At 44.6% G+C, this 27,094-nt stretch overlaps 2 protein-coding genes across 5 annotated transcripts; one reads left to right on the forward strand and one right to left on the reverse strand.

The window, feature by feature from the left end:
* Positions 1 to 62: 62 nt before the first annotated feature.
* Positions 63 to 10,545, reverse strand: CCDC47 (coiled-coil domain containing 47). 3 transcript variants are annotated; one of them, XM_042052746.1, is made up of 13 exons: positions 10,457 to 10,545; positions 8,052 to 8,317; positions 7,823 to 7,930; positions 6,810 to 6,984; positions 6,502 to 6,623; positions 5,881 to 5,946; positions 5,033 to 5,134; positions 4,081 to 4,191; positions 3,685 to 3,770; positions 2,897 to 2,955; positions 2,268 to 2,377; positions 1,928 to 2,095; positions 63 to 1,649 (listed from the first exon to the last, which is right to left on the reverse strand). In XM_042052746.1, exons 2-13 carry the CDS (start codon positions 8,310 to 8,312, stop codon positions 1,569 to 1,571), a joined length of 1,449 nt encoding a protein of 482 aa, XP_041908680.1. In that variant the 5' UTR covers positions 8,313 to 8,317; positions 10,457 to 10,545; the 3' UTR covers positions 63 to 1,568. The 3 variants fall into 3 exon arrangements, with proteins under 3 accessions (XP_041908680.1, XP_041908849.1, XP_041908755.1); XM_042052915.1 differs by lacking the exon at positions 10,457 to 10,545 and adding an exon at positions 10,255 to 10,423; XM_042052821.1 differs by lacking the exon at positions 10,457 to 10,545 and adding an exon at positions 9,904 to 10,061.
* A 25-nt stretch (positions 10,546 to 10,570) lies between these two features.
* DDX42 (DEAD-box helicase 42) lies at positions 10,571 to 26,889 on the forward strand. 2 transcript variants are annotated; one of them, XM_042051997.1, is made up of 18 exons: positions 10,571 to 10,675; positions 12,525 to 12,761; positions 13,366 to 13,516; positions 14,112 to 14,173; positions 15,189 to 15,225; positions 16,655 to 16,804; positions 17,026 to 17,130; positions 17,709 to 17,828; positions 18,546 to 18,722; positions 19,222 to 19,350; positions 19,577 to 19,676; positions 19,881 to 19,928; positions 20,406 to 20,503; positions 21,372 to 21,648; positions 22,123 to 22,349; positions 23,650 to 23,760; positions 24,245 to 24,346; positions 24,889 to 26,889. In XM_042051997.1, the coding sequence occupies exons 2-18, from the start codon at positions 12,541 to 12,543 to the stop codon at positions 25,597 to 25,599; spliced, it is 2,826 nt and encodes a 941-aa protein (XP_041907931.1). In that variant the 5' UTR covers positions 10,571 to 10,675; positions 12,525 to 12,540; the 3' UTR covers positions 25,600 to 26,889. The 2 variants fall into 2 exon arrangements, with proteins under 2 accessions (XP_041907931.1, XP_041908022.1); XM_042052088.1 differs by lacking the exons at positions 10,571 to 10,675; positions 12,525 to 12,761; positions 13,366 to 13,516; positions 15,189 to 15,225 and having other exon boundaries at positions 14,107 to 14,173.
* Positions 26,890 to 27,094: the final 205 nt, after the last annotated feature.

Below are 27,094 nucleotides of genomic sequence, written 5' to 3' on the forward strand. Positions count from 1 at the left end.
CACCCAGGACAAAGGAGGCTTTGAGATTCTAGTAAATGAAAGGAACGCTGAAACGAGCCAAGTAAAGCAGGAGTGTTTCAATTATATTTTACTATTCATTAGATTGTTCATTTGAATGTTCGTATTACAAAATTAGCTGCCATGGCCCACAACTGGATGGGACTTCAGGAAAGCTGTCCACTTACTTAAAAGAGCACAAACTAGTATTTCCTTTCAAAGAACTCTGTGAAACAATAACATATTAATCTTTAAAGCTAAATAGTGCTAAAATTTCACATAATCTACATTAGTTTTGGTTTTAAATAATTTTACCAACCATTATAAAATTAATGTATTTGCATGTACCAGGTTACAGACATTTGCATTTCAATCAGGGTGAAGTATCCTATGCTGGAACAAGAAGTTTAAGCAATTGCTGTTTCAACAGCAGCTAATTCTTATTGCCTCAGAACCAAGTTTCCACAAAGTATTGAACAAGAACACACAGGACACTGTTTCCCCACAAAACTGTTAAAAGTCTGTTACAAGCAACAATAAAATGCCTTCTGGACAGGAAGCATTTATAAAATGCAGAGCTCTCCCAGCGAAGTGCTTGCACAGGGCATTCACTTCATTCTTCCCATTTAGATTCAAAAACCCTGAAGTGATCACTGACCAGATGAAGAGGACAAGTATCCTCTGAAACGTTTTCACTGGCTTGGGGAGATTGGCAGTTGCAGGTACTCCACTAGATCTGGCTCCTGGCTGAAGTGAACTGGGCAGCAGCTGCTGAGATCAGGAGAGAAGGGGTTGAGGCAAATTTGAACAGTTAAATATACTGAAGGAAAGCTGGTTGAGTTGCTAACTCACCATGCACTCACTCCTGAAGGAACACTATGCTGACATCACAGACTTCACACTGTGTTAAGTTTGCAGCATCCAAACACACAAGTAGCAAACTGTCCATGTATTCCATTCCCTTGGTTCTAACCATCTCTGTGTTACACACATAAGCCAGTCATGCCCACAGGTGACCTAATACTGCTTCAGGCCTTTGTAAAAAAAAATGAAGATAAAAAATCTTCTACTTCTATTAGAACTTCTATTCTGCTGGGCTTAAATCCCTGAAGAATCCATACTGGGTATGGAAGGCTCTAAGTGTTGTGCCTTGATGCAAATAAATGCAAGTAAATGTTTATTGTGCAGTTTTCCTCCCCCTAAGTTTTTCCCCTTTCCCTCACAATGACTAAAATCAAAGTTTAAAACCAAAGCATGAATATGTTACCAGCACACATGGACAGGTTTACAATCTTCTGTTTTTAAAGAAAAAATGACAAAAAGCATTCAAGAATATTGCAATTTTTTTTTAAACAGACAAGTAGCGAAACTTTGTACCATCTGGAACAGAACTGCCAAGACAAAGCTCTCCACACATTTTGCTGTAATACTTAAATAAGTTACACCAATGCAAGAACTTCTCTCTTAATGGTTACTAGTGTTCAAGGAATCAGAGGATTATGGAGTTATGTAGGTCTTTGTACCCGTGAATAACAATTCCACAGGTGGCACCGAGATGCTTCTCATGACAGTCACATGGCTTTCACTTTGATTTGCTTCATCTTCATCTGCTTCTTCTCAAGCTTCTTCTGCTCACGCCGCAGAGCAGCTTCCTGTAGGCAAGGACAGGGATCTGAATAAACACGGGTGATCTCTTCAAAGAGCAAGCAGATCATTTCAGAGCCAAACAACAAAGCCCTCCAGCACTGGGTTCACATCTCACCGGGAGCCTTCATGTATTTCAGAAAGCAGCAGCAAAGACCCTGACAGTTGTCTGCCCTCCAGCAAATAGAAATCAAAGTTGCCACTGCTCCAATGCCTACGGGCAGCCCTGGAGATCTCCTAGGAGGGATCTGCCAGCAGCCTGTACCACTGTGAACATCCACCTCACCTCCAGCCGACGCTGCTTCTCAGGATCTTCTTCATTCATGATTCGCTCCTTCTCCGCACGTTTCTTCTCCTCTCGGCGGGACTGGGCAGCCTCCTGTCTCTGCACGTGAGTCAGCTTGAGGAAGTTCTCTTCCACCCGAGCCCTGTTCTTGTCAGCTTTTTGTTTACCCTTTGCACAGAGAAAAGCAAATGCAGTTTGTACTGATTTCCCCATGAGCAGGACGCAGGATCTCTACCAGTCATACAAGAAACAGAAAGATCCAGTGGATCCAGAAGGATCCAGTGGTAATGGTTCCAATTCCACACAATGTTCAGAAGACAGAAAACCAGACACTACTTACCTCTCTGTTCAGCCGGAACTTCTTTGCTTTGTCAATGGAGTAGATAACCATGCTCATCAGAGGCAGCAAAGACTCCATGTCCTTTGGGGAAGTGTTGCCTGAACCAGGCACTGAAATAAAAGAGTTCCTTGTTCATTCAGACAGACTGGCAGTACTTGTCTACTTGCTGTGATGCTCTTCCCTTATGGCTCACACTGTTCATGAAATAAAGATGCTCTTATCCTACTCTTTAGGAAGCTTCATTTGGAGCTATGGGATTGAATTTTGAAGAGATTTGATGATCTATTCTTTTCTAGAATAGATTCCCAACAAGCTACTTCTACTTCAAACCAGGGTAAACCAATTGAGCCTGTGCAAGTTCAAACTGCAAGGCTTGTGGTTTTTAAAGCCACCCCAAGAGAGAAGAGTGTGAGCTGGGGTCAATAACAGCAAGACTGAGTGTCCTGTTATCACAACAATATGCTGCTTGGTCTGCAGTGTATTGCTGCCTTCTGTTTATCAATCAATGATCCTTCTGCATGCACTGAAGTAATTTATCACACATTATCTTCCACAGGTGACAGATCATGAGACTTACACAAATAAAGCCCAACACTCCCCCAGACACAGACAGACAACAGTTCTCTTACCATTAAATGTAAACAGAAGTGTCTTTTTAGTTTCGGGCAGTTTTGTAAGCTGGCCCTCCCTGGAGGAAAGAAACAAATCTTTGGAATGAGTGAAGAAAAATACAAAGTAACTACCATTGGTTGGAAAAACCTCATCAAAACCCAAAAGACTCTTGGAAAGTACTTCAATAAAATAAACATTAAAAGCCTGGCTATAACCCAAAGTTAAGTTTCAAACTATTCGGATTCCTGAAGTGTTTTACCCAAGAGCCTGCAGAGGAAAGGCATGAGTGTGGAAACATACAGCACCAGCCCCTCTGAGTATCAAGAGGGCATCTGAGCACTACGAAGGCCTGTATATTTTTAATTACATTCAGCTTCACACATCCCCTTGTTGTTTATACCACTGAAGATCTCTAAATATTTTGGGAGAACAAAATATTTTCTCAAGAGTTTAAGTATCCACTGCCCCAAATCCCACAGTATTCTAATGTGAAAATCTAAGGCCTACATTTCACAGATCCTTCACAATTTTAGTACAAGGTACACACATAAGCTGTCTTATAATTAAATCAAAATATGTTTCTTTATGTTCATTTATTTATACGCCTGTGAGCATAATACACCCTTGCAAAAACCTATGTGGTAATTCAGATAAGATACATCACCCACCACTTGGCAGTTCTGAAGCAGCCCCTGACAGTACCTCTGGACTAGGAGGCTCAGGGAAACAGCAAAGATGCTGCCTCTGTGTATTGCTAAAGCACAGCTGAGAATCAGCCTGAACAGAGCTCTGCCTTTATACGTACTCTTGCATAAGTTTTGGACCGGAGAACTGGTCCGAGAATTGGACAGACTCAATCTTGTCAGCGTAGTGTGTGAGGAAATGGATCATCTGAAAGAAAAACGGGGATTAGTTTTTCCCAGCACCAATCCAGCTGCAGCCTACCCACTCCATATGGCTTTGCCAGGTTCCCTGCCCATGGCAGGGGGCTGGAACTGGATGATTTTTAAGGCCCCTTCCAGCCGAAACCATTCTGTGGTTCTGTATGTCACTCAGGAAATTGCTGTGCTCAGCTTGCCACAGTGACACTGAAAAAGATGTGAACTTTTTCCTTTAACTTTTCCTTTTAACTTTTTAGAACATACAAGCTGTAAATGCCAGGATTACCAAGGAGTATTTGTATTAATTCATTCAAGTTTACCTTAGCGTCCATCATTCCCTCTGTGACCTCTCCCATCTCTGACAAGATAGCCAGCGAATCTGGAAGCCCATATTTTGCACCAGACTTAGGTTTATCACTGCAGAATTCACTCTGTTTCAAAGAGAACAATGAGAAAGAAAAATAAACACAAGCCTGTAAGTATCTTATCAGACTGAACTGTTCTGCAAGTGGGACCCCTAAAAGAACCTGAAAAGAAACAACAAAAAATATACTTAGTCACTCAGCCTGGCTGGGGACATTTCAAACGAAGTAAAGCACACAGCATCAACAGTCTTTAAGTTACTATTTTCCTTCAGAAGGCAGCACTTTAAGGAAGAAGATAAAACAATTCTAATACATCCATGCTGGAGTGTTCAAATTGGATTAAGGCATTTTGCTTACATTGTTTGATAACAGAACAAAAACTGGCATCCTACCAACCACACTTCATGCTGTTACTTGAGAGAAAAGATTTGCAAAGCAGTGCTTGTTATCACTGGATTCTTTGCAAGCTCTGCAATTCTTTTCAGGGCTTGAACATATGGGAAGTTTTAATTTCAGATCATGTAAAAACAGATTATTTAAACCTAAATTTTCCACATCACATATCACTAATTAAGTTTACTTTTCAATCCTTGAAGAAGTCTTTTGTGCAAATTAAATGAGGTGAAGTAACACTCATGTATGCTGACAAAATACTGCAGCCTCTCCTAAACCAACTGTACCCCAAAAGAAAGGTGTAAGCTGCTTTCCACCGCCTCTTTCCCTGCAGATCTGACACAAGGAGCACTTCTGATGTTTGATTCCATTAGACTTTTATCTGTAGATGAAAATGTCTTTTCCCCACAAATTCCAACAGGTCAGTCACAGGTTTTCAGCTGTTCCCAAGAAAACAATGAATATGCAGATTAAATTCTTATATGCTATTATTTATCAATGTGCATGTACATACCAGGTCCTGCATCTCTTTCTGAAGTCTCACCAGTGCTTTTCTGGTTCCAACAGCAAACACATACGTGTCCATATCTTCATCATTCATTGTCACTTTTATTTGCTGTGAAACAAAGTTATTAGCCCTGGTCAGATTTCAATGTTTGTCTGACACTTTGATTCCTAAGAACAAGGACTAAGCAAGGAGAGACACACCTAAGAAAAAGGTGGTTGATTTAAAGCTTTTCAGTGTGTCTTAAAGTAAGGGAGCTTTTTAATTAGACTGAGCACACAATTCAGTATTGTGCTGTAATGATGGTGATTAGAACAGCAGAGTTGTAAAACTAATTTGCAATTAATTATTTTTAATAGAATAAGTAAATACAATTATAGATGCATGGAAAGAGTATTCACAGTGCACATAGTGTTCTTCAAATGTAACCTCTCTTGGCACTTATGCTCTCTAAGACCAAGTAGGAAGGCAAAAAGTAACATTAAGAATATAATATCCAGACCAACATATGGGTTAAGCAGTCCTGTTCCGGCAGACTGAACAGACAGACAAACAATCACTAAGTATTTCAGATTGTAAAACCACTTTTTATCAAGATGAGGTCTTGAATCATGATAGACTGCTCACGAAACCATTCAAACGATAAAATCCACAGATAAAGCAACTTCCAGTCATCAGCAGTTTGCATTTCACAGGCAGGAAAGAAATACAAACAATTCTTTGAGGTTGTTTTAACAGTTACTGAACTGGAAGATATGGAATACTACAGAAATCACCTGGAACAATCAAAAGCAGCAGAGCAGAAGCAAAGGAATACAACAGTTTATCAGAGCTAACCTGAAGGGCTGAGTACTCACCACTTGGTCCGACGCCGGCCTCATCATGCGCGCCAGGACGTTCAGCAGGTCCTGTCTCTTGAGAAACTAAAACCACGAGGTGGTAAACACAGAAAACAGCTGAATAGACAACAGTAAAAAATTCTTTCCTAATATCTAAGCTGAGTTTTCCCTCTGTGACCAGTACAGCTCAAAAGCAGGCCCACTTTCTGCACTGGAAGAGTTTCTCAGGGTTTTGTTCCCTCAAGTCAGAAGATGAACTGTGGGACTGTTCCATCCGAGGTGCAGAGTATTTGTCTTTGCTGTACCTCATTGGAATTCCTGTTGGTCCATTTATCCCTGTAAGTGGCAGATGGGCTCTTCAGCCTACAGTTACCTCTGTTCACACTACACCTCTGGTTTCTATACTCTTTCTGCAAGCACTTGCTCTTTGGTGCCAGCTTTACGGGCCAGAATACAGGTCTGTACAGACCTTCAGATGACCAGTTTTCCCTCCTCTGTGTGTGTATTCAGAACTCTGTATCTGCATGTGAGCACAAATGCCAAGCTGGGATTCCTTGCTGCTCACATAGGAATGGAAAAGCCTCTAGAACCTGACAACTGGTGACACGTAAACAGCATCACAAACTCCCTCATTCTTACCTTTAACTGGATGAGCATTCCTTCACAGCACACCCTTCCAGAGCACCACAAGTTATATATGTGTTCATTTTCTTGATTTAGTTTCCCAGTGCTTGTAGCTTCTTTATTAGTGCCATCATCCCCTGAGGAAAAACAACAGCGACAGAGAACTGCAATTTAAACTCACAAACTGAGACACCAGAGTTCAGCAGAAGGCTTAGAGCTCACGATACCCCAGCACAGAGAAGGATTCTCTACAGCCTAAATGCCAGTCTAAACCCAGCTTTATTCAAATACTAAAATTGGATCCGTGTCATTATGGAACTCACCAACAAGAGCAAAGTTACTTTCTAGCAGCTCCCTGTGAGTGTTGAACCAAGCATGAGCCAGGCGGTTGTTCTTGTTCTTCCCAATGATGTAGTTCATGATGTAAGCCAGGAGACCTGTTACCATCAGGATCTCCATGTAGTAACTCTCCCAGCTGTTTTGAAGGTGAGCAGGGACCTGTGTAAGGGAACAGAAACTGTGATTTACATATTGAACGAGTGGATTTTATACACATGAAAATTTGGGAAACACAGAGTACCGGAGAAGCTCCATCCCCAACACAGCAATAAGCTAACGAGAGAGCTAAGCCTACGTAAGGCACTTGGGTTACTGGGGCACAGTAATCATACAGGAAACAACTGATAACAGCATTCCCAAAATACCTGCTTAATACAAACACAGCACTCACTTCCAAGTGAGCCTGGGCTAGCACACATCCCTCAGAGTAAGCAGCCCAGCACTTCAATTCACCAAGCATTTGGGCTTGATGCCCTGCCCATCACAGCATTATGTGATCGTAACTTCTTTGGAAATCCAAACTAACACCCAGTGCCCAGGAACATTCTCAGCATGCCACACAGAGCCACAGACTCCACGGGGGAGCAGGGAAGCCTTCCTGACCTTGCCACTTCAAAGGCTAATTAGCCATTCTGCTATCACTGTACCACCCTTGAGTCACAAAAGTACCCAAATCTTAATTTTCACTGCCAAGGTCAGCTATAATACCTAAAAAGAGATCTCAGGGGTAACAAAAATGCAGACCTTGAGTACCTGATTGTTCTGTGAAAGACTATTTTGGGAGGCAAAAACGTGATGCAGCATGGGCAGAGAGACTGGCTTTAAAAACCAACAGAGCTGACAAGTTCTAGTCTGACACTTAAGCCATAAATAAGCTAAAAACACACTGTGTTCATTGTAAGTGCATATTAGTACTTCAGTGACATTCCTGGTGTACTGTCTTAAGAAAATAAGTGATGAAACTCCAAATAGAAACTGGATCAATAGTTATACGTACATTAACTATTGTTATGGGGTCTTTATTTTTGCTATGAGATGCATCTGGTTTCTCTTCATACCCTTCAAACTCCTCATCATCATATGGTTCACTTTCAGTGTCACCTTCCTAAAGGACAAAATTACAAACAGTATGAAAATCCAAAGCCCAGCAAGTAAAATCCTAAAAGAGAAAGAAAGGTGCAGAGACACTATTAGAAAACACACAGAGGAAGGGGACAAGGCCATACCTGTGTGTCTGCATCATCAAAGTCTTCCTGATTTTCATCCTGACCTTCAAGCTCTACAGTGGCTTCTTCTTCATCGTCTTCTGTAGTGATGATCCTCTGAGGAGACTCTGTGACTGTATCTTCATTCACATCTTCAAATTCAGCGAAGTCATTATCATCGTATTCCAAAATGTCATCTCCATCCTCAAATTCATCATACTTTGCCAAAGAAAAGCTCCATGGAATGAACAGGACAGCGATAAAAATATGTAAGTGCTTCATTTTCACTGGAAAAAAGAATTAAATCAATCATTGCAAAAAGGCCTTGTCCATTCCGTTACATCACACCTCCAGTAATCCCCAACACACAATGCACAATTTGAAAACACTACAAGAGTCAGACCAGAGAGAGAAATAAACCCCTGCCTGATCCTGCCACCTTCTCTATAAAGAAAGTGACTACTGCTACAAGAACAAAATAACTCCGGAGGTTCTGAACTCTGTTGCTTGTGGCAGCAGCAAATTCACATCTGGCCACACTGTTCAAATGAGCTGAGAAGGAAAGCAGGGATGTTCTGCTACAAAACTGACTCTCCAATAGCATCTCTCAGCTAGCTCTGCCAGCTCACTTCCAAGACCACAACTGTGTCTACAGTTGTTATTAATTAGCAATTAGGCACAGTCAGAGCATTTAGTGTGTAACAGCAGCAGTATATATTGCACTACTCCCCAGAACAAGAGAGTAAGCGGGCTCACGAGCCCAGAGCTCCCCCCACATCAGCCAGAAACCTGCAGAGTTTGTCAGTTCACCTTTTTTTGCCCTCAGCTTCCTGCCTCTTCTGCTTGAGTTCAAAACAGTCCCAACCTCCCATTTAGGTTGGGGGGACCTTCTTCAAGATCCAAAAAAGGCAGCAATAACCCCCCAGCTGCACTCCACAACCAGACACAGAGGATCAGCTGCATCGGGCTCTGCTGTCAGGCTCATTTTACCCCCTCCCGCAACCAGATCTGAGTGGGAACCTGAATGTTAATCAGAGTGTTCTCTTACAAACTTAGAATAGAAATGATTTGTTTCTAAATTTGACCAGCATTCCTCTGAGTGCCTCATGCAGGGAACCCACTGCTATGGATGACAAGGATGACTAAAATAAACACCTTTGTCAAAGACTCCTCACTTCAGCAAAAACCTGCACAGAATGTGTTTACAGAACCTTAATCAGGATGGAAAGTTCAGCAAGGCCGAGCCCAGGAATTTGGAACACTGTGTGAGAACCTCACAATTTTATGTGAATTTAAGCAGAAAAAACCCCAAAATACTATTTAGATAGGACAGAATTTGCACTCAGAGGTTAAAAACGACAGGACAACAGAGCCACCTGCTTGACCATACTCTAACAGTTTCACAGTAAGAATGCCAAGACTATTTGAGAACATCCACTTTCAGAATTGAAGACAATTTCAGAATTGACAACTCCAAACAGCTTCATGCAAAATAAAACTCTGCAGCCAATTCGAAGGATACAGTTGAACCGGAGGTGGGTGAGAGCTGGAGCAGCCCCTTAACTCAGCAGTCTGTCAGAATGGGTTCCAAGTACAAACTCCAGGAAGCAGACTATCCTCAGCAGGCCCTCCACGACCCACACGCTACCGACTGTCCCTTGCAACCGATTCATTCTCCGATCTCCACACCGGCTGCCCAGACCCCACTGGCAAGAGAAACTACTTCAAACAATCCGAAGGCAAACGCTGCTGCTGCCGCTCCCTGTGCTGAACATTCAGCAGCTTCGGGCTTGCTCAGTAGATCTCGAGCCTAGACCCGAGCTCAGTGGCAGATTTTGGAGAAGCGCCCGTCCCCAGCAGGTCGGGCCCTCACCGTGATCCCCGCCCGAAGCGGGAACGCCACCGGCGGTGTTTGTTACCCCGCCGCTCCAGGGACGTTCCCAGTTCCTTCCCGGAACACGAGTCAAGGTCAACAAGATAAAATCAGGGATCTGCCGCCCCCGGGGCGGTGCCCAGACCCCCCGGCCCCACCGCCAGCTCCTCCCGCCCCGCGGGGCGCAGCACAGGCCCCGCACGCTCGGTGCCCTCCGCGCGAGGCTGCCCCTCCAGGGGGCACCGCCGGTACCGAGCTCCCCGGAGGCGGCGAGCCCCGCCCGGGCGGCCGGGGGAGGTGGGAGCGGGGTGTCCCGTCCCGGCGGGGCCGCAGGGGCCGGGGTCGCGTTACCTGAGTCACGGGCCCGGCCCCCACCCTCCGCTCCGCGCCCGCCGTGCCGGGGCGCATGCGCAGTGCCGGCCCCGCCGCATGTGCGGGGGTGCGCGGGTACACACGCGTGGGCGAGCCCAGCCCTGCGGCGCGGGAACCACCCGCGCCACAACCGGGAACCACCCAGGACCCAGCGCGGTCCCGGAGCTGCCGGTGACGTTACCCTCTCCAGGTTTCGCTCCCGGTTTTCCCGCTCCCGCCTTTGCCCGGTCCCACCGCCCTCACTCCCCGCTGCTTCAATTGCGGGCGGTGCGCGTGCGCCGGGGGGGCGCGCGGCCGCCGCGCGTCATCACGTACGGAGCGTGGGCACGTCGGTGCGTCGCGTCTCCACCCCCCCGCCCCGGTAACCGGGGAAGTGGCGGCGACGGCTGCGGGGCTGAGGGTGAGTGAGGGGGGCTGAGGGGCAAGGGAGGGCAGCGAGGCCGGGCCGAGCGCGGCGGCGTATCTTCCCCCGCCGGCCTGCGGGACCTCTCGCGGGCGGGACCCGCCGTAGCCGCGGCCTGGAGCGGGCGCGGGCAGCCCGGGCCTGCCCCGCACAAAGGGCCCGCCCCGCACCGCGGTTCCGCGGGCGGGAAGGGCCCCGCGCAGGGCCCGGTGTGCCGGGACAGCGCCTGTCCGGGGCTCCTGTCCCCGCCCCGGCCCTGGTCCCTGCCGTGCCCTGGGGAGGGCGATCCCGGCGCGCGGGGGTTCCTCCGCCCTTTCCTCCTGTAACGGGAGCGGCTGAGGCGCATCGCGGCCGTGCCCGCGGATCCCGGCGGCCGCCGGAAGGGTCCGTGCCCCGCGCGTTTCCTCCCACGGAACGGCGGCCACAGGGCAGCGAAGCCTCGGGAGTTTTCCTGTGGTCTCTGCGTCCTGTGGGAACCAGTCCCTGTTCACACGCTGCTGGCGAGTGGGCGATCTGACCACATTTTGTACTTTTGCTGATGTATGACTATAAAAAAGTGGCCCTTCTTATTTTTTGAGATAGCCGAAGGGAGGAAAAAGGTAGGTAAGTACAGTGAGGAAGAGTCCTTACAATCAGATTTTAAGTTAACAGTTTTCAAAGATTCCCACTGTGCTGTCACGGCAGAAATGCGGTTCCGCCTCTTATTCCTGTATTGTACATTTTGATCTCCCAGTGCCACAGATCCGCGGGTGTAAAAGCTACCAGGTGTGTCAGGACAAGAGGGAAAACAGGACTCCAGGGTCAGCTGCTGCCATGAAGAGCTGAAGAGCAGAGTTTCCCCCAAAACGTGCTACTGAGCTTTGGTCTTGACTCGAGATTTATTGAGCAAGCCCCAAGCTGGTAAATGTTCAGCACAGGGACCGGCTGCAGTATTTACCTTCCGATTGTTTGGAAGCTGTTTTTTTGCCAGTGAGTTCTGATCTCATTGAAGATTCCTAGTGTGAGGATTTGTTTAATAAGACTTGTAGCCTTTGGACAGCTAATTATAATGCATTGGAAAGCAGTGGGTGTCTTCCTCTCTTTCCTGCCTTACAGGTATGATTTGCTTGACCATGCAGATAATGAAATGACTCAAGAATGGAAACTGTAAATATTAATATATCAGTTCAGTCTTCATCTTAGAAAATCAAGTTCTGGGCAGACATGCTATGTGGAGTGTTTAAAATACTGTTTGAAAAATAGAGGTTGGAGAGCATATAAATATGTGTGCATAATATAGAGAGATCATGTATGTGGCTGAAGGTGCTGTCTTAAGAGGCAAAGGGAGTTGGCTTTTGGCAGAGATGTGCCTGGGCTCACACGAGCCTTGTGCTGCTCTGGGCCCATTTCTCTGGAGGTTGCTGGGTTGCAGGAGTGAGATATTGACAAGCCGTGAAACACTTCCAGATGGGACGATGTGGACATGCAAAATATGCACCGAGCTGCCTTTTCGTCTCTTGTTCCTCCTGATGTTCAAAGTTCTGGCCTTGGGTTTGTTTGTCTTACACTGCAAACAGGACAGGTAACATCTTAAATATGTTTGAGTAATCCTTGAAGGACACAACCTGTTCTGGAAGACAGCCACTTTGTTTTATTCTTCTCTGGAATTGTGGATATGTTCACACTGACAAAAGAGCAGAGCCCCATCCTTTTTGGGAAACAGATTAAACTCTTGTCTCTCAGAGTTCCACAAGTCCCTGTGAAGGGATCATGACTGAAGGGATCAAGTAACAAGAAAAATAATGGCAATTATCTATAACTGCCTGAAGCAGAAAGGGCATTAATTTGTCTTTTCTCATGTTAACAGGTATATTGGGGACATCATGAATTGGAATAAAGGCGGACCTGGTACGAAGAGAGGCTTCGGGTTTGGTGGATTTGCCATAACACCTGGGAAGAAAGAGGAGCCCAAGCTGTCTCAGCAGTCCCACAGTGCTTTTGGCACAGCCGGCTCCTCGGCAGCGTTCGCAAAATCGGGGCCTCCTCAGCTGCCTTCCTTCTACAAAATCGGGTCAAAGAGAGCAAATTTTGATGAGGAGAATGCGTAAGTACCGTTATTTCTCGTGTTTCTGTAGCTCTAGATTTTAATGGTTTTATGTTTCCGAGGTCAGGGGAAGTATCTGTGATGTTTGTATATATAAATACATAATAATATATTTAAAAGACTGTGAGATACTACAGTAGCCCATGGAAGCTTTCCTCCTCCAGCTTTCCCCTCTCTAGAACGTATTTTATTCACTCTATGGTGCTCTCAAAGTTGGAGCCAAGCAGGATAAATTTGGGTGTCTTTTGCACAGGAAAACATTGATCTCCACAATTCTTTACTAACCCTTCTATTGGCTGCATAAATGTGTAAGTAAGGCTGAGAAGGTTGGGATTGTTAAACCTGGAGAAGTTTGGGGCTGACCTACTGAAGGAAGCCTACAAGAAAGATGGAGAGGGGCTGAGTTTCATATTATCTACTTGCCCTGCCATCACTTTGAACTTATAACATGAATAATTGTAAATAAATAAATCTCAACATCTTCTCTTGTGTCCATACTGACTTTTATTGTCTGTGTGGGTACCTTGACTCAACCAGAAGCCATGAAAGACAGCGCAGTGCTGTAAACTATGTGCTGACTGGACTGTTGTTCATCTCTTTTCAGGTACTTTGAGGATGAAGAGGAAGATTCCAGCAATGTGGAATTGCCCTACATTCCCGCAGAGAATTCCCCCACTCGGCAGCAGTTCCATCCCAAATCTGCAGACTCTGACAGTGATGATGATCCTCTGGAGGCATTCATGGCTGAAGTGGAGGCAAGACCAGGCTCGGGAAATGTTTATTCATTGATGTGGCTGTACCTGTGTGCTGTCAGGGGCAGCAAATATCACTCAGGGCTTTGGCAGCTGCGGTCAAAATGCCACTTGACTTTGGGTTTTGTGTAGAATGGTGTTAGTTAGAACTCAAAAATGAATTAGATCGGCAGAGAGTGGATATGACTTACAATAACTTAACTATTTAACTGCTTTTAGGATGTCAGAACAATACAACATAGAGCTCTGCTTGTCTCTAAACATCAAACTAAGGTTTCGTGCATTTTTCACTACCTAAATGGAAATTGTTTGTATTTATCATGAGCTGTTTCTTAGCTACAGTTCTGTTATTAGTTGGGTTCAGGAGAAATATGGGTAATTTATTTTTTCAACAGCATCGTCACAAGCTTAGAGTATGTAAATTCAAAGACATTGGTAGGAGAATTTATTTAGCATAATCAGATACGGAACAAGACAAAGCTTAGTCCAAGAAGTGTTGTCTCTGTGACATAATGGTCTAATTATGCAGGAACATTTTTCCCTTACATGTTTTACCATCTTGGTCTTTTTAACATGTGACAATTTTATGACCTGTTAGGATCAAGCTGCTCGAGACATGAAGAGACTCGAAGATAAAGACAAAGAAAAAAAGAATGTTAAGTAAGTTCTTTTTTATCATTCCCATTCCTACCAGTGTCCTGTATGGTGCTCAGAGAATTCCAGTGCATTCTGTTGATGATGGTTGTTCATTAGACAGTATAGTATATACCTAATAAACATCATTAACCAGTGCATGATATCCTGTGGATAACGATTTGTGCTGTGAAAATGCAATAATAGGGAAGAATCCATGGCACCATCCTGTGGCAAACGGCAACAACACGGAGAGTTATCCCACGTGAGAAGCCTTTCCAGGCCACAGAAATTGGGGCAGCACGTTGTACTCCTGCCACCTTCCAGATCAGCCTGGATAGTTTTTCTGCTTCCCACACCCTTGGAGAGATCAGGATGGTTTAGCTTAAAATTGCATTTATGTGAGCAAAATAACTCAGTGCTGCTGTACCTGGACTACTGGAGACTCTTCCAAACTTGCACTTAGTTTTTAGACATTGAAGCTGATAGATTAGGTAGCATGTGACACTTGGGGTTTGGAGTTTAAAAACAGTTTAAATTTGTGCAGCTTATCTATTTGTTTTGACCAAGGAAAATAGTTATGCTGTTGATTCTTGATAGAAATGTCAGATATATTTGTAGAAGTTACATTGCATGGGGTTGATCAGATATACATGGTCCTGAAACAGAACACCGGATCCAAATCACCACCTGGGGAAGTTCTGAACTGGATTTGCACTTCCTGGCTCATATTCCTCTTCAGTTGTGGCTCTTCTGTAGCATCGAGAGCTTAGACCAGAATGATCTTTGATGTGGCTTCTGCTGGGAAGATGGAGTCCTAATCTTTCAGTCTCAGTACTAGAAGTAAAGAGAAGTCTTTGCAGGGTCACTGCCATGGTTGGCACCAGATATGAAAACTCCATGGGTTGGGAATATGAATGTTGCCGAGTTGATAGCGTTGTCTCTTCCACAAAATCTGAAGCTCAGCACTAATCAAATGAAACTGTTGAGCTGAGTCTGTGGAACACTTGCAGGGAAGTTTTTTCTCCGCTTGTTTTTCCAGGGGTATTCGAGATGACATTGAAGAGGAAGATGACCAAGTGAGTTCCTATGCAGTCTTTCTATCTTCTTTCTTGTTGTTTTGGTTTTTTTTACCTTTCCTCTCCAAACACATAACTACTAGGGACAAACAAAATTCCAGTATCATGCACAGTATCCGGACAATTCAGCAGGAAGCTGTAGTGGTTACTCTGTGGTCTCTACCCTTCTAGGTGTTTTAAGAAGAATATTAGACAGTTGCATTCATTGAAGAAGATTTTTTTTCAGTCAGTTTGAACTTCAGATTCCTGTATAGGTTGTTCAGTGTCCAAGGATCTTACAAATTGTAATTAGCACAGTCAGCTCCAGGGGACACCAGGGAGGGGCTGTTGGACTGTGGAGGCTCCTTGCAGTGGAATGGGGGGTATGTTCAGGGCAAGAATCAGGCTTTTTTGATCCCTGTTTTCAGAGAAGCTCCAGTTCTCATTGAGGTTTATAAGCATCACTGTAGCCAAAATAATAAAGAGAAAAGACTTAATTTCAAAATGTACCTTACTACTGAGTTGTAGTTACTAACTCTTGTGTTACTTGCATTAATGCAGAGCTTGGCAGGGTTGTCTGGCCGTGAGGGCTCTGCTGCCAGTGGTGTGTGTAGCTGTGCCAGAGTTTGAGCAGAGATGATTTTATGCTTGGGGACAGCTGTTGTTCAAGTGTATTGTGTGCATAGCTCTGTGACTGAGGGATAATTGGCCAGGAGAATGGAAAAGCCAGATGAGTATATACATATATATTTGTAATTGAGTTTGACAAATCTGATCTTAAATATTTGCTTCAAGTCAAGCGAGACTGGTGTTTTCTCTATGAGAAAGTCTTGGTGTGCCAGTGAGAATCTGAGAGACACAAACATCTTTGTGAGCTGTGAGGATTGCATGTGACAGGGTGACAGTGTTTTAATTTGGGCTTGTCTTGAAGGACTCTTCTGAAATAGTTTCTTTACTTCCCCTAACTAGACTTTGAGAAATGAAACTGTATCTATTTTTCATTGAGAGAGTCAACAACAGATGTGAAAGAAACTATCTTTGGCATAGCATGTTTAAAAAAATAAACATCATATGCTTAGTAACAATGTACTTTCTGGTTAGAAACCTACAGCGTTTGTGCTTTGTTCATATGGAAATAAGAATAGATCCTTGTTAAATGTAACAAGACTTGGTAGAAGGAGTTGTTAAGCAGACACATAAGAGGAGTTTGGTTTTTAGGAGCATTTTGTGGTGTAGCTGAAACTGGAGTTGTTTTCTTTATTTGTACTTCTTGTCCTTCGGGATGTATCTGTTGGTATTTATTAGAAGAATCAGTTCTAGCGAATGTAGTTACTTTTTCCTCAATGGTAGGTGTGAAAGCAAACAGCCACTTAGCACAGACATCACTTCAACAAACAGGAGTAATTTTGCATCCTATTGTATGTGAGTTTGCTGATCTGTTTTGCTGCAGGAAGCATATTTTCGCTACATGGCTGAGAACCCCACTGCTGGTGTGGTGCAAGAGGAGGAAGAGGATAACCTGGAGTATGATAGTGATGGGAATCCGATTGCACCGTCCAAAAAAATCATTGATCCTCTTCCACCTATTGACCATTCAGAGGTAGGAGGGAATTCTGTTCTGTTCTGTTTGAGGCATTCCAGAGAGGAGGAGCTGAGAAGGCCCCTGTAATATTTCAGTGCTTTCTTAGGTAAGTCATATCAAAGGTCCTTGAGAAATGGCATCATTTAAGCAAATGTTCTGGCAGACAATTAAGAACTTCAGAAAAAATGGAATCTTGAGTCTGGACTAACTGAGTAATTAATTAATTAATTATCTTGCAGATTGAATACCCACCATTTGAGAAAAATTTCTACGATGAGCACGAGGAGATCACCAGCTTGACCCCGCAGCAAGTGGTGGAGTTACGGCACAAGCTGAATCTCCGGGTAAGCTGGTCACAGAACTGTCCTCCCAGCAGCTTTTAACTCCCTTTTATTTTCAGACTATCTTAGTTTTAATGAAGATTTTCACAGGGAACTCCTGCTTTTGAATCCAGGCCTCTCGGACACTTCCAGTGATCTTGTTTTCTTGAAAGTCTCCTATGGATTTGTGAAAGTGGACAGTAAGGATTGACACTTGAGACCTAGGAGTTAAAGCAGAAGCTAGGAGTTTAAAGCTAGGAGTTAGATATGCAGAAATTAGTTCTTTGCCATTTGTAACATGTTAGTGGGGTGACCTTCTGTGAAGGGAATTATTTGGGGTAGAACACCAGTTATACACAAGGAGGTAAAAATGATGTTGAGTATCTCATGTTGATTGACAGATAATTAAATTTTTATACCTGAAAGTCTTGTTTACACAACACATTTGAATTTGCACCCAGTTACATTTAACATCCACTCAAAAAGTAAAGTTATTTTTCAGAGGCAGAGAGACCCTTGACGCTTTTTTTTTTTTTTTTTAACAGATTGCTCTTTGTTTTTCTCTCACTGTTCATGAACAAAGATCTTTTTGTCTTTCCAAGGTCTCCGGGGCTGCTCCTCCAAGGCCTGGCAGTAGTTTTGCTCATTTTGGGTTTGATGAGCAACTTATGCATCAGATTAGGAAATCTGAGTATACCCAACCCACTCCAATACAATGTCAGGTGAGTGTTGTTCATTCTCAGACTTCTAAAGAGAGCTGAAAGAATGCATGCGAAGCTCCCTCATCCACATGAAGATGTGACAAATTCTAGTTGCTTGCAGAGAGCCATGGGTTTTTCTAGAAAAATAGCTTTGATATTTTTAAAATAGAAGTTTACCCACTTTTTTTTTCCCTTGTTAAATGACTGCTGTAAATATATCCATATTCCTTTTTCATTGTATTTTTTGGCAAATGAAGAACATTCAAGTGATGTCTCTTGCTTAAAGAAATGTATGAGAAGTTCAGGGTTTGTGGTTTTTTTTTTAGAGGTTGTATTAAAAATAACCATAGCAGTAGCTGAATAAAGAGCTGTATATTGACAGCTTTATTCCTTGAAGAGCCATGCAAACTAAAGGGATTCTACTGCAATGTTTTTAGCATTCTTAGAGCTGGACAAGATACATTTGTGTACATATAAACATATCCTTGGGGTGCTGTACCGTGCCCAAACATTGATTTCATACAGGCCACCAGTAGTCCAACACAGTAATGGTTTCCAGCCCTTAAAATAAACTAATTCAGAGCTGAACTTGGCAATAAAACCGTGTGAGCATTGGCAAATTGTTGCTGTGAGTCCTCTGTGGTGGGCTTTCCTCGTTACCTGAGTGTTCCTGTACTGTCTAGCACAAGGATGCACTATGGTGGGCATAATGTGGGGTTAGAATCTCCTTCTTTTCAGGGTGTTCCAGTGGCCCTAAGTGGCAGAGACATGATTGGGATTGCTAAGACTGGAAGTGGGAAAACAGCCGCCTTCATCTGGCCAATGCTGATCCACATCATGGATCAGAAGGAGCTTGAACCAGGGGATGGTCCCATTGCAGTGATCGTCTGCCCGACCAGGGAGCTCTGCCAGCAGGTAGGTGTGGAGCATTCCTGTGTGTGCCAGCCAGTCTTCTTGGAGAAGAAGGCAAAACTCTTGGCAAAAATTATCAGAGAACCTCAGGAAAGTATTTGAAAAAACTACTCTGTGCATGAGTAGCCTGGCTCCAGCTCACACCTCTTATCTACCCTTGTTTTCTTGAAAGATCATGACAAATCTAAAATTTTAAATTTTTGCACAGTGCTCCTGTATTACTTTTAGGCATAAGAATGCTGTGGATGCATTGCAACAAATTGTTATGTGCAAAAGGATAGAGCCTGCAGGTTAAATTATTGTTGGATACCTAAATAGGTTTCTCAAGTTACTGGAAATTACCCACATGTGTCAAAGTATTCATCCCTGAGGAGTTTGGAATAATTTCATTAAGTTAGTAGCTGAAAAGGGCATTTCAAAAGCCAAGCTGAATTTGCAAGGTCGGTGTGTTGTCTCAGAGCTGTCTGACGTGAGCTGTGCTGTGTTTGTGTCACACCCTCAGATCCACTCCGAGTGCAAGCGCTTTGGCAAGGCGTATAACCTGCGCTCCGTGGCTGTGTACGGAGGAGGGAGCATGTGGGAGCAAGCCAAGGCCCTGCAGGAGGGGGCAGAGATCGTGGTCTGCACTCCAGTAAGTACCTGTGTGCACCAAGTACAGGGGTTTGCACTGTTGGACTTGAAAAAGGTTACAAGAATCTGTTCCTATGTTGTGAATATTGACACTAATTCTAGACTGAAGCCCTGAGATGTTTTCTGTTCTAAGTCTCTGGTAAGTCAGGATAAAAAGCAGCTAGGTGGTTGTATATATTAACATGTTTTTAAATATGCTTTAAAAACTTGGAGCTTTCTCTTACTAGGGTCGTTTGATTGATCATGTGAAAAAGAAAGCTACGAACCTTCAGAGAGTCACTTACCTTGTGTTTGATGAAGCTGACAGAATGTTTGATATGGGGTTTGGTACGTATTGAACCAAAGTCACTGTTTTGGAAAGCAGTGGTGCCCAGTCCCAGCTTTGTGGGTCTGTAAAATTAAATAGTGAGTGAGAAGCATTCATTCATTCTGTGATTATGTGTCAAATAAAGCAGTGAAACTTCATTTTGACTTACTTCTACTAAATAATGAGCATACAGGGTTGATTAGAGCATTTCTTCTCCTTTGCAGAGTATCAGGTCAGATCAATCGCAAGCCACGTACGTCCTGACAGACAGAGTGAGTAAACAGTGAGTCTGGAGCAGAGCTTGGATTTCCAGTTCTGGACACAGCCACACCAGGAGACTTGTGCCAAAGTCCACTGGTGTTGTTCTCAGCGTGGGCTGTTGGGAGGGCGTAGTTGTGATGTGGGCATTCAGCTTATCTCCCTGTAATCCCTCCACTGACTGCACTCAGAGCAAAGATGATTAGCTGAATTCATGTTCATATGCCTTGAAATTCAGTGTTCTGAGCTGCCATGAGAGAAAGTTCACAGCAGGGTCCCATATTATCAACATTTCAGATGCCATGAAATGTGTTTCCACTTTGTGGTATTCTAACAGTGGTTGGTAATTTCCATTAGAATCCATAAAACCTCAGCTTCAGCTCATTGACACTCAGGAATCCAAGTCCTCCTTCACAACATCCATGCAGTGTTTTCACAGTTCTGAAAGAAAGTTTCTACTTCAAGGAGTTTGAACCCTGTTTCTCTTCCAGCCCTCTTGTTCAGTGCCACGTTCCGTAAGAAGATTGAGAAATTGGCCCGGGATATTCTGATCGACCCAATTCGGGTTGTGCAAGGAGACATTGGAGAGGTGATTCCATGATACTTGTGAGACACTCAGAGCAAGGAATTGTTGTGTTTCTGTTCTCTGAAATTGAAGTTAAACTGCAAAAATCATCATTTATATTTAGTTTTAAATAATTTGTGCTTAGCAAAAATAGAAAGTTTTGTGCGTTTTTATTTTTATCTTACTGACCTTCTTCCTGCCAACAAATATTCCTGAAGTGGTGGGAGGTTTCATCAAGGAGTAAAACATTAATGGAGTGGTTTATTTTTGTTATTAGGCTGAATCAATGGATGTATCTTTTAGTTTTGTCTCAAAAGCATGAACAAAGCTGTTGCAACTTCTGCAATGAAGGATTTGAGACTTAAAAGCTCTTTCGTATGTTTTACATGGGAATGTTGATGCTGGACTTGCTTGACAGTGACAGCTGAACTATTGGCAGGCTGGGATCTGGTAGGAAGCTGATGAAGTGGCCAGATGTAAATTCGCTGGGAAGAAACTTTGCTAATAATATATTGAAACAGTTGAGAAATTTCACAAGATGCCTTCAGAACATTCTTCTTTTAACCAGTTCTCTGTATTTTTTATTTTTTACATCAGGTCCCCTTATAACAAAAAAAATGTCTGCATGAAGCTCTTCTTTCTGGGAAAATTTTTCCTTAATTTTGCTTAAGAAAAGCAGCAGCTTTCCCAGCTCAGTCACAGGGCCTCCATTCATTGATGTAAACTGTTACTGTATAGTGGGAGCATCATCCTTGAAATAATATTAAAATATGTAAAAATCCTATCTTTCAAAGAAACTTGCAGGTAGTGCTGTGAGCTGTGCTGCACTGTATTAATTTAGGAGTCTGTTTATTCCTCCCACCTTCCTCACTGAGGACATTTCTCCCCTTAGGCAAATGAAGATGTCACTCAGATTGTGGAGATCTTCCCCTCTGGGCCCAACAAGTGGAACTGGCTGACACGGCGCCTCGTGGAGTTCACGTCCTCCGGGAGCGTCCTCCTCTTTGTCACCAAGAAAGCCAACGCAGAGGAACTGGCCAATAACCTCAAGCAGGAGGATCATAACCTGGGGCTGCTTCATGGGGACATGGACCAGAGTGAGAGAAATAAAGTCATTTCGGAGTTCAAGAAAAAGGGCATCCCCATACTGGTAGCTACTGACGTGGCAGGTATGTGACCTTCTGGAAAGCAGCTCAGACAAGCTGTGGGTATCACAGAAAGGCAAACATGTTGCAGTGGAAGGCAACCAGGTTGGCTTCTGCACCTGTAGGACACTGTGTTCCAGGTGCTTTTCAGAACCATGGAATATCCTGAGCTGGAAGGGACCCACAGGGATCATGGAGCCCAGCTCCTGGCCCTGCACAAACACCCCCAAGAGTCGTCACACTGTGTGCCTGTGCAGTACATGGCATTGGGAAGGGAGGTTATTTTTAGTCTCTTAATGATGCCTAAATTACAGTCTGACATATTTTTTAATATGCAGAAAGGAAAGCTGTGTCTTAAGGAAGTGGTTGCTGTTCATTCATCAGCTGACATTCCTTTTGCCCGCTGGACCAGAGTAGGGTGGTACCCTAGTACCAGAGGGATTGCTTTGAGTTAGTTGGGGATAACGACACTTCCCACCACACTGCTCTCTCTTCCAGCTCGAGGGTTGGATATCCCTTCCATCAAGACTGTCATCAACTATGACGTGGCTCGGGACATAGACACCCACACCCACCGGATCGGCCGCACCGGCCGCGCGGGGGAGAAGGGCGTCGCTTACACTCTGCTGACCCCCAAGGACAGCAACTTCGCTGGTGACCTCGTCAGAAACCTGGAGGGTGCCAACCAACACGTCTCCAAAGAGCTGCTGGATCTGGCAATGCAGGTATGAACCAGCAAAACTACTTGAGATGAGGAAGTTTCACTCCAGATTCAACACAAAATCAGCCAGCTCATGTCACAGGCTCCATCATGTGTTAGCGGTGACCTTTTGGGGACCTGTTGTGGTTTAAAGTAGGTTTCCTAGTGTTTTTAATGGCCTTTGAAAGAATCCATGAAGATTTTGGAACACAGTATGTGTCTTGGGGTGACTTCATGATGTGTATCCCCTATCACCGCTCTATGTCCAGAAATCAATTTGTGCCTTTCTGTGCCTTTGGCCAAACCGGCACAGTATGTGATCTATTTTGGGGCCAGGCACTGCCTAGGAAATTAGGAGCTGTAATCTGCTGATGCCAGCAGAGCATTCCAGTGTCTCATTGCAGTCAGATTTATAGCAGGCACCTGGGAGATGCAGCTTAGTTGAAAGCTAAACTAGAAAACAATTACAGGGACATTCCCTCTGTGAAAGGGTTGTTGCTTGATCATTCCACCTGCTTGGCAGTGCTCTCTGGCAGGTTTGCTATATATAGGTATGACAGGTAGCTGCAGCAATTGTGCTTGTGCCACTGAACTCATCAACTCTTTAATTTCTTGTCTTTTGCTGCCTGTGTAGCTGCAAGAGAGCCCAACTCCCAAATTCAGAGATGGATTAGCAGGCCTGTGGCTACATTAGCAAGCAGCTTGAACAGCAGCTGCCAAATGAAAATACTTTCTCTGACATAGAGAGGCAGCATTTTCAGAAGGAACAGAATTAGTGAGGCAGAGCTTCCCTGGCTGCCTTGAGAGGAGCATGTAGAAGTCAGCTGACTTATTTACATTTGGAGAGACTGTAGGGCATAAAAAGAGGTGCAGCCAGCTAATACTTAAACACCTGGAAACAGGAGGTCTGGTTGGGCTGACATTCCCTGGCCACTGCTTGGTATAGAAAGTTTTGGTGACAGACCCTCATTTCTCCTTAGCCAAGCACTGGGCTAAATCAGTGACCAAAGTATGAGCAAGAGCAGAACTCCTAAGTGATGGCATTGGAAATTGTGTTTCTTCCTGGGTTTATTAGAATTCAAACCCCCAAAACCTTAACATGGATGAGAGTTGAAGGCATAAAATTAGTTTTCATAGAAAGCATTTGTAACCCAAAGCATCAGACCCACATGGCACAACTGTCTACAGCAGCTGTGTGGTTGAATGGAAAACAGTATTTGTTTGTCTTTCGAAATGCTCAGTGTCCTTTTTTTCTCGTTCTCATTACATGCATTTATGAAGCTTTTTATTCCCTGTGTTGAGAAACATTTATCCTTTTGTTACAGAATCCGTGGTTCCGGAAATCCCGTTTTAAAGGAGGGAAAGGCAAGAAGCTGAATATTGGTGGTGGAGGCTTGGGATACCGCGAACGCCCTGGGCTGGGCTCAGAAAATACCGTAAGTAGAGATGCTGAGGAGGTTGTTCACAGATTCTTGGAACTTTTTCACTTAGTGATTAAAGATGATTCTTTAATTTAAAAAATCTTGGTACTGGATTACAGTGTCTGCTTTAAAAGTTCTCATAGCTCAGCATCTTTCAGAGTTAGGATCAGATATGTCAAGTGAAAGTCTCCTGTGCTGTTCTCTTGTCAAGAGCTGCTTTTTTTTAGAGCCAGCGTGATCCAGAAGGTTTGGAGATTCCTCATAGACTGTCACTGTAAAATAAATGCTAATAAATTACTTCAAAAGCCATTTCCAGGCTGATTCTTGGCAGAAAAAAAATGGAGCAAACTGTTCCACTGCTCAGGGCTCTCCAGAAGTCTGTCATCCTTAGTGGATGTATTTCCTTGAGTGCAGGGACAGGATAGATTTGGGGAGTGGTTGAATTGAGCGTGCCTGTGTGGGATAAACCTCTGCAGTTGCCCTTTGTGGTTTTGCGCAGGACCGTGGAAACAACAACAGTGTGATGAGCAACTACGAGGCCTACAAGCCATCCACGGGGGCCATGGGGGACAGGCTGACAGCAATGAAAGCAGCTTTCCAGGTTGGTTCCATGCTTGGATTCTTCTCTGCCCTGAAAATGCAGCAGCCCTGTTATTTCAGGGAAGTTGAGTGTGGTGGTTGTGGCTGTGTCACTTGGAGGACACTCAGCATTGCAGTCCTGAGTGGTGGAATTAGGTGCAGGCTGGACCGAACACGTTTGCACAAATTTGCCAAACTTTCTTTGTTTTCTGCTGCCTCTTTGTTCTTTTTCCTTTCTGGATTCTGCACCTGGGCTTGATTCTGTTGAGGTTGCTTAGCAGCAATAATGTAATTGCAAGCGAAAGGGGAAACAGAAGCTTTGTCTCTTCAGTGTAAAAATTAACCCCTCAATGTAAGAATTCCCTTGTCCCTATGGTCTGGGAGGAGGTGCCCGTTACTGGGTGTCCATAAGCACAGCAAGAATGTAATCACTCCAAGACTGACTTTTTCTAGGAACTCTGTTTCCCAAAATCCAAGGTGGGCTTGTGAACGCACCGTGACTCCGTGTTCTGTGGGGCAGCACAGAGCCAAACCTGCTCTCTTTTGTCTCTCCCTTTCCTGCAGTCCCAGTACAAGAGTCACTTTGTTGCTGCAAGTTTAAATAACCAAAAGACTGGGAGCTCTGCTGCTGGTGCCAGCGGCTGGACCAGCGCTGGGAGCCTGAACTCCGTCCCGACGAGTTCAGCGCAGCAAAACGCTGCCAACCCCGAGAGCCCCATCGCGGCCATGGTGGCAGCAAAGGGTGTCCCGGGCTTCACCAGCACCGGCAATCTGAGCAGCGTTCCCACCTTCCCGAGTGCCGGAGCACAGGGCTTCAACAACACAAACACCAGCACCAACAGTCGAGAAGGCGGCGGCGGCGTTGGTGGCGTTGTCAGAGAACGGTACAACGACAACCGGCCCAGTCGCCACGGCGAGGCCCCGCGGCGTGGGGAGGGCGGTGGCCGCGCAGAGGGTGGCGGCCGCTACAACGACGTCCAGCGCTACAACGACGTCCAACGCCACGGTGAAGGTGGCGGCCGCCACAGTGACCCCTCCCGGCACGGTGACGGCCGCCACGGGGACGTCCATCGCCACAGCGAGGGCCGGCACTTCACCGACTTCCCGGGCGGCGGGAACCGCAACAACGGCGACAGCAGGAACAGCACTGAAGGGAGGAACAGCGAGAGCAGGAATGGAGAGAACAGGAAGGATGCCAACAGCCGGGACAACAAGACAGATGGTTTTGCTGTCCCAGAGCCCCCAAAACGGAAGAAGAGCCGGTGGGACAGTTAAAAGCTGGGGGTTCACAGCCTGGAATCTCTGCAGGTAGTGTTGTCTTTTTCCAGAGGATTTCTTGGGGTTTCTGGTAACTGGTTGTTGAGCAGCTGGGGCAGGAGAAGGAAACCATGAGAACCCCCATGCAAGTTCATCTGCGGACAGATTCACCTGAATGAAATGCACACAACACCTAGTGAAAGAAATCATTTTGATAAAGTTCCCTGGGTTCTGGGTTTGAAATATTCAGTGCTCGAGTGACTCTGCTGGATTTAAACAGATCTTCTTGACAAAAAGAAGCTGTTCCACATCCTTGGAACGTTAAGAAACTGTTGTCCATAGAAGTATAAATTAGTCTTTTCTTAACCAGCGTTCACATTTACAAACCAGTCCAGTCCACCTAGAGATGCTCAGGACCTGCCTGTTAGACATTAATCTTGCAGCAGTTTGGTCAGTATGGTGAGTTCTTCCCCCCTCTCCTTTTCACATATTCTCCCTAAATAATTTGGCCTCCACGTTGCCCTTACCTCTTTCCCCATCACCTAAGAATGCATCAATTTGCTTTGCTGAAGGTGGGGCAGAGCAAGTTGATTTTTTTTCTTTTTTTTTTTTTTTTTTTGGTGTGTGTGGAGCTGTTCAAGGGATCCTTCTCCAGCTCAGCAAATCACAAATTCACTTGTAGTGTAGGTTGGACTCCCTGGCTTGTTTGTGGTCAGTGCTTTAATTCCAACCCCATTGCCCAGATATTTCTTTTCTTTTGAAGAACCTCCTATTTCCTAATATCCCTCATTCTGGTGGAAGCCTGCATAGCAAACCTGTCTCTCTGCTGTGCCTATGCACCCTCTGTTCTGAGAGGGTTGAGTGCTTTCTTCAAATTAAAAACAAAAAAGGGAAAACAATCACCACAACAATCAGAGGCTGGAGCCCCCAGCAAGTGTGGCTAAAGGAAGAGGCTTCACTCAGAAATTCAGGGATCTGTTACTCAGAAGCCTTTAGGGAGAACCCAGAAAAAATTAATGAAAAACAGCTCCAATCTGGCCCTGTATTGGACACATGTAGTAAATCTATAAAATCTTGCTTGCCCATTTTTAACTCGTCATGTGTATTACCCATTTTTTAACTTTTTTTTGCCACAAGGTAGGGAAGAACTTTTCAGTTGGAACATGTCAGCACCCACCGCTGGCTTGTTTCCACTGGAAGAAGTACCAGAAGCTGTCAGGGTTTTGTGACATTGTGATGTTTTCTTTATCAGCTGTGCATTTACTTTCTGCTTGCTCTAGTAAATGTTTTATTACTGGTACAAATATATTCAGTGTGTGCTTTTTATTCTCCACTTCCTTTGGCTGCCCTGGTGTGCAGATGGAGAACTGACTGACTGGAGATTTGACTGTCTCTCTCTCACCAGAGGTTGTGGATTGTAGTTGATAAAAGACTTCCTGTGGTTTTTCTTAGTATCTTTCACCCCAAAATGTTTCACGAACCCTGCTTTAGCTTCAAGGCCTCCTGGGAAATA

The sequence above is a fragment of the Corvus kubaryi genome, unplaced genomic scaffold (assembly GCF_017639235.1).
Source record: "Corvus kubaryi isolate FWS band 111438036 unplaced genomic scaffold, C.kubaryi_AGA036_p1.0 123, whole genome shotgun sequence".
Classification (NCBI taxonomy): domain Eukaryota; kingdom Metazoa; phylum Chordata; class Aves; order Passeriformes; family Corvidae; genus Corvus; species Corvus kubaryi.

What these genes read in the sequence shown, in the direction of transcription:
- CCDC47 (XM_042052746.1), bottom strand. Translation starts at nt 8,312, where the DNA reads ATGAAGCACTTACATATTTTTATCGCTGTCCTGTTCATTCCATGGAGC. An exon ending in ACTTCTGTTTACATTTAATG is followed by an intron (nt 2,378 to 2,896) that starts GTAAGAGAACTG and finishes CTTTTATTTCAG; the next exon opens with TGCCTGGTTCAGGCAACACT. An exon ending in AGTTCCGGCTGAACAGAGAG is followed by an intron (nt 2,096 to 2,267) that starts GTAAGTAGTGTC and finishes CTCTGTGCAAAG; the next exon opens with GGTAAACAAAAAGCTGACAA.
- DDX42 (XM_042051997.1), top strand. Translation starts at nt 12,541, where the DNA reads ATGAATTGGAATAAAGGCGGACCTGGTACGAAGAGAGGCTTCGGGTTT. An exon ending in TGCAAGGAGACATTGGAGAG is followed by an intron (nt 20,504 to 21,371) that starts GTGATTCCATGA and finishes TTCTCCCCTTAG; the next exon opens with GCAAATGAAGATGTCACTCA. An exon ending in TGCTGGATCTGGCAATGCAG is followed by an intron (nt 22,350 to 23,649) that starts GTATGAACCAGC and finishes CTTTTGTTACAG; the next exon opens with AATCCGTGGTTCCGGAAATC.